Source organism: Symphalangus syndactylus, chromosome 12, assembly GCF_028878055.3.
Source record: "Symphalangus syndactylus isolate Jambi chromosome 12, NHGRI_mSymSyn1-v2.1_pri, whole genome shotgun sequence".
Taxonomy (NCBI): Eukaryota; Metazoa; Chordata; class Mammalia; order Primates; family Hylobatidae; genus Symphalangus; species Symphalangus syndactylus.
Genome location: NC_072441.2, coordinates 126,808,898 through 126,814,897, shown reverse-complemented (window position 1 = coordinate 126,814,897; position 6,000 = coordinate 126,808,898). Strand labels below are relative to the sequence as shown.

The 6,000-nt window shown below is 46.7% G+C and overlaps 1 protein-coding gene across 1 annotated transcript in view; it reads right to left on the bottom strand.

The window, feature by feature from the left end:
* Positions 1–322: 322 nt before the first annotated feature.
* TTC39A (tetratricopeptide repeat domain 39A) overlaps positions 323–6,000 on the bottom strand; it is a 45,160-nt gene continuing 39,482 nt past the window's right edge. Inside the window, 4 exon segments of the mRNA XM_055254779.2 lie at positions 323–1,306; positions 1,864–1,980; positions 3,018–3,132; positions 3,527–3,638. Coding sequence (XP_055110754.1) covers positions 1,183–1,306; positions 1,864–1,980; positions 3,018–3,132; positions 3,527–3,638 — 468 coding nt within the window. The 3' untranslated portion in view covers positions 323–1,182.

Here is a 6,000-nt window from a genome sequence, read left to right as displayed (position 1 = left end):
TTTTTGTTTTTTTTTTAATTACAGGCCAGGAACCAGATTCACCTGTAAAATCTCCCAATTTGCGAATGCTGGTAACTTATTCAAAAAGTTTAAAACATTGTGTGGTCTAAATAAAACATACATAGGCCGTGTGGCTTCTGATCAAGACTTTCTGCCTGGCCTAAGGATTCATGCAACACATATTTTATTGAAATACATGATGCACGATCCCTTAAGGGCATAAATTTTATCACTTAAATATCTCTTTTAACTGAAGAATCTAACACATACACAACAGGTCAAGAATAACAGTTCTAAGAAAAATGCTGTCAGTAAGCAAATGTACCTTGGAGTAAAGTACAGAAGATTTTTATGTTTCATAAATTATTCCCAGTGGTTTCAGTTTGGCATACAGCAAAGATACAGACTGGATTCTGAGAACCTCCTCCTGCCCCCAAACTTCTGGCTTTGGCTTAGAAAGGGCCACACAGCTCTTCCATCAAGCCCTGGCATTTCCTACTGGTAGAGATGATTGATTTTTCTACAGAAGAGCTCAGATTTTATCTCACTAAAAAGACGTGCTTGATTTTTAAATTGGAAATTTACAAAAGGAGTGAAATGAAGTGTGAGTAGTAAGGTAGTGGGTGTCTGTGTGCATCCTGGTGCCCAATCCCAGAAGCATTGAAGCCTGAGGCTTAGCCTCTTCGAGGCATTCCTCAGGTCCTCTGAAGGGCCTTCTGTCACACAAGCTGAGAACTTGCTGAATTTGAAAAGCAATTTGCCCTTTGGCATCATCATATAAAGAGATTTACCTCCAGATGATAATAGGTGAAGACAAAGACTTAGAGGTGGTTGATTGTTGTTGGTTTTTAAAGCCAACTGTGATCCCATCAATGTATTTCTAAGGAAAATGTAAACTGTTCATACATTCTCTTAAACATCACAGTGAAAAGCAAGTACCCGTATGTGTGATAGGGCAGGCAGAGGGCTCCACCTGCTCTGCCCTTGGCAAAGGCCCTTGGCCACACTGGTGAAAATGCCAGCTTGGCTTCTACACGGATACACCATGTTGTGCCATCCAACTGGAGCGCCGGTGGACCCTGAACGCAGGGCAGGGCAGGGGGAGGGGATATTTTGAAATGTTTTCAGGAGCTCTGTCCAGCTGTCTCTGTTTGTCTTCCAGCCTGGAACTGCTCCACAAAGCTACAAGGACACTGATGAGACCATGGATCTGCTGCTGTTCTCTAGGGAAGACTTGGCTTGGAGTGTGGCTGCCTGGATTCGAAAGTGTGTCCTTGACTCCATGGAGTAATTCTTGTAGTTTTGCCTGGAATTGAGCAGAGAATCAGACACATGAGGCTGCTTGCTCCCAAAGATGCTTTTCCTCCTGTTTGAGCTGTGTGAGCCCCGCAAGCCAAGGAAGGATTGTAGAGAAATTAATGTGTCCAGAGAGAGTTGAGCCCTGCCCAATGGGAGAGTTAACCAGAAGGGTTTGTGGCCCCTCATCCCCGGTATCATGCCCACTGGAACCACTCCTGGTCCTCCTGGGTTCCTAAGCTTAAGGGGTGGTTTTAGGGAATAGGCCCCTACCCTGGAAGGCAGGAGGCATGGGTCCTCACACAGCCGTGCAGCTGGCTTCTGATGTGACCTTGGGAACTTACTTCCTGCCTCTGGGAGTCTAACTGCCCATTTATACATGAAGAAAGAAGTCTTCCTATGACAGGTGAGAGCTGGATTCCGAGGGACACAGGTCCACCCTCTAGACTGCCAGACTGGCCTTGCTAACAACTCCACTCACTGCTATCTGGGCAACTCTGTCCCCAGCCAGCTCCTGAGCTGAGTTCAGAGGGAGCAAAGGACAGACTGCGGTTACCCAAGCCTTACTTGGCAGATTCCAAGAGTTTGATGGCCTCTTCGTTTCTGCCTTGCTCCATAAGCAGCAGGGCCAGCTCCAGCAGGGCATTTGGGATCAAGTAGTGGTCATATTTAATCTTCTTCTCACTGCAGAACAGAGGACATGGCTCAGGTTCCTCCTCCTGAGCCTTTCCCAAACTGCACGTGAGGATTTCCTAACCCGAACTCCAGTTTTGGGAGGTTCCCACTACCCAGCCCTAGAAAGGCTGGGATCCATAGCAACGCCTTCCCATCCTGTACCTTGGGCTCCAGCTCCCTGGCAACCCATGGCTCCTGTCATGTCCTTTGTCCACCGCCACCTAAGTCCCGACCTCCCTTTCTCCAGGTTGAATGGTTTATTAAACTGTAAAGTCTTCTGTCTCTGATCTACCCTCTCTGACCCGACCTCCATGCTGCCCTGGAGATGATATCCTTTTAAACCCCAAGTCTTCCTTGCCCGGTACCCTTTCTGCTGGGATACAATTTAGCCTTGTGAACAAAACATCCAGGCCCTTCTCATTCTATCCCTCCTTATGTCATCTTCAATCTTTTCTCTGACTTCACTCAGGCAGGTAAAGACCCCACCACTGTCACCCCAGCCTCAGGTGTCTTTCCTGTGTCCATGCACTGGTGCATGCTGTACCTACTCCACTTCAAACTTGTCCTCCCTTGCTTTCTCTACCTGATGAACTTCCCACTTTCAACATCAGCCTTGGAAAGCCTTTCCTGGTATCTCCCATTGAGTTTAGGTCCCTCCTTGGGGCACCTGCTGTCCTCTCTGCTTTCCTTTAGCATGGCCCTGACAAGCCTTGGTTGGGTTGCCTACAGCTTGCCATCTGTCAAATTGCCCTCCCCGAGGGCAAGGATAGAGTCACTGAATTACAAACTCCAGGAGACACTGTTCACTCAAAACAATGTGGATGGACTCTTGTAGTCAGGCAGTTTGGTGGCACTGGGAGGCTAGGTCTGAATTATCTGTACAGGTCCGGCACAAGTCCTGGCACAGAGTGGACACTGGTTTAGTACCTGTGTGGTGAGTGGGGTTGGCTAGGGTCAGCCACTGCAGTGGGCATGAGGATGGAGAAGCCCTGAATATTCTACCCAGGAGACTCAGACCCAGAAGGAGCAGCTGCAGAGGCACTTACTTGGCAGAGATGCTCCTAAAATTCTCCTCAGCCTCCTGGACACGGCCCAGGTATTTCAGACACAGGCCTTTCAACAATTTCACCAAGCACTCGTCATCCACTGAGTACTCGTTCTCTGAAAATAGGGATGTGAGGGAAAAAGACAGACTTGTTCATTTCTGCAGCAGTTACTTATGGAGCCCCCTACTCTGTGCTAGGTCAAAGGGACACAGGTAAATCAGACATGGTCCCTGTCCTCAGCGGGGGTCACATCTAAGAAGGAAAGGCAAATACTGAGACAATGACAATACAGTGAGGTCAGCACTGAAGGAAGCCCCACTGCTGTGGGAGCCCAGAGGCTTTGACCCTACCAGGGGGACAAGGAACAGCTGCTTGGAGGAGCTCAGTCTAGAGAGATAAAGGAGAGTTGCCAGGGTAGGGAAAGGAGGAAGGACATTTTTGGCAGAGGGAAGCTTTAGCTGTAAAGACCTGACCTAGCCTGGCAGGCTCAAGAGCCTGAGGGAAGTCACCTGGGCCTTTCTCCAGCATCTCTTCAGCCTTAGTGATAATCTCAAGTATCCCATCCGTGAGTTTCGGCTGCTTCCCAATCACAGCGTAGCCGTTCCAGATGTACATCATTTCCTGAAGGCAGGGGGCAAGTCAGTCCTAGGTTTCTTCCTTAATGGGGCCTCAGTTTTCCCATTTACAAAATGGGCAGTTCAGATCAGAGGTTCACTAAAGGCCCTTCTAGCTCTAATCATCCATGACGGGTCTCAGTCAGCCTGTGAAGCTGTGGGCCTGAGGGGGTTATAGGAGCCTTATCATTGATTTCTTACTGAGATCTCACCTTATCCCAGTGAAGATGTAAGATGGACCAATGTCCGTAATGTGCTGCTCATAGCTGCCCAAGTTTTCCAGCTATTTTTCTGCTCATGCCCTCCCTGAGTGCTATTATGTCCTTTCTCCCAACCTCTCTGGGGCCAAACACTTTCTGTCCTTTGAGGACCAGGCCATGCTCCATACACACATTTCAAGACAACAGAATTTAAGGCTATGTCACCTTCTCTCCTACTCCTAGTCTCCCAAAGCAATAGGCTAAATAATGACACATATTCCATTTCCTTTAGAATGAAGTTACCATCATTGAGACTCTTAAAACACATCTAATTCCTTTTTTTCTTTTTCTTAGATTCTTTTTTTTTTTTTAAATTAAAAAAAAATCTGGGAGGGGGGCACCAGGTGCAGTGGCTCATGCCTCTAATCCCAGCACTCTGGGAGGCCAAGGTGAGCAGATCACCTGAGGTCAGGAGTTCGAGACCATCCTGGCCAACGTGGTGAAACCCCATCTCTACTAAAAATACAAAAATCAGCTGGGTGTGGTGGCAGACACCTGTAATTCCAGCTACTCGGGAGGCTGAGACAGGAGAATTGCTAGAATCCAGGAGGCGGAAGTTGCAGTGAGCCGAGATGGCACCACTGCACTCCAGCCTGGGTGACAGAGACTCCGTCTCAAAAAAGAAAAAAAGAAAAGAATCTTGGGGCCAGGTATGGTGGCTCACACCTGTAATCCCAGCACTTTGGGAGGCTTAGGCAGGTGGATCATAATCACTTGAGCTCAGGAGTTCAAGACCAGCCTGGGCAACATGGCGAAACCCCATCTCCACCAAAAAAAAAAAAAAAATTAGCCAGGCATGGTGGGGCAAGCCTGGGGTCCCAGCTGCTTGGGAGGCTTAGGTGGGAGGATCGCTGGAGCCCAAGAAATCTAGACTGCAGTGAGGTATGATCACCCCACTGCATTCCAGCCTGGGTGACAGAGTGAAACTCTGTCTCAAAAAAAAAAAAATTGTTTTTTCTTTTCACCTTGTCTTTGTCAGGCTATTGGTTCCTTTTGTTTGTTTTTGCCTCGACTGCCAGGAAGCTCAGAATACTAAATTAGGCTGAATGCGGTGGCTCATGCCTATAATTCCAGCACTTTGGGAGGCTGAGGTGAGAGGATCTCTTGAGCCCTGGAGTTCAACACCAGCTTGGGCAACACAGTGAGATATCATCTCTACAAAAAAATAAAAATAGTAGCTGAGCATGGCAGTGCACGCCTGTAGTCAGGAGGCTGAAGTGAGAGGATCCTTTGAGCCCAGGTGTTTGAGGCTGCAGTGAGCTGATATCACCACTACACTCCAGCCTGCATGAGAGAGTGAGACCCCACCTCTAAAATAAATATTTAAAAATAAAAAATAAAAATAAAATAATACTACTAAACTTTCATTCATAGTAACTGTGTTTGCTTAAATAAGCATTTCCTAAACTATCAAACCAGGTAATGGATGTGAAAACACTTTGTAGCCATAAAGTTCTAGAAAGACATTATTGTTGTGGTTCTTATGTTCTAGGAAGGGAATTTCAGTTTGGACCAGTATTTCTCAAATTGTTTTGTGGTCCCAAGTTAGCAAATGTTTCATTTTATTTTATTTTAGAGACAGGGTCTCACTCTGTCACCCAGGCTGGAGTGTAGTGGCACTATCACAGCTCACTGTAGCCTTGACCTCCTGGGCTCAAGTGATCCTCCCAGCTCAGCCTCCCGAGAAACTGGGACTACAGATGCATGACACCACGCCCCACTAATTTTTGAATTTTTTGTAAAGATGGGGTTTCACCATGTTGGCCAAGCTGGTCTTGAACTCCTGGTCTCAAATGATCCACCTACCCTGGCCTCCCAAAGTTCTGGGATTACAGGCATGAACCACCACACCTGGCCAGCAAATGTTTCATTTTTTAAAAAAGGATTCTCCCCTTCCCCCCAGATAAATAAAAATTAAAGTTAAAAATGATTCTGTGGCCAAATAAGTTAGCGAAAAAACATATCTTTAAGCTTCTTCTTAGATTAATATATAAAGACTCCAAGAAAGTCTATAGTATATAAACTGTGTTTAGGCCAGTCTTTCCCAAATGTATTTAATCACAGAAATCATTTAATGCATAAACAGTATTTTGCGATTACAGTTTGGGA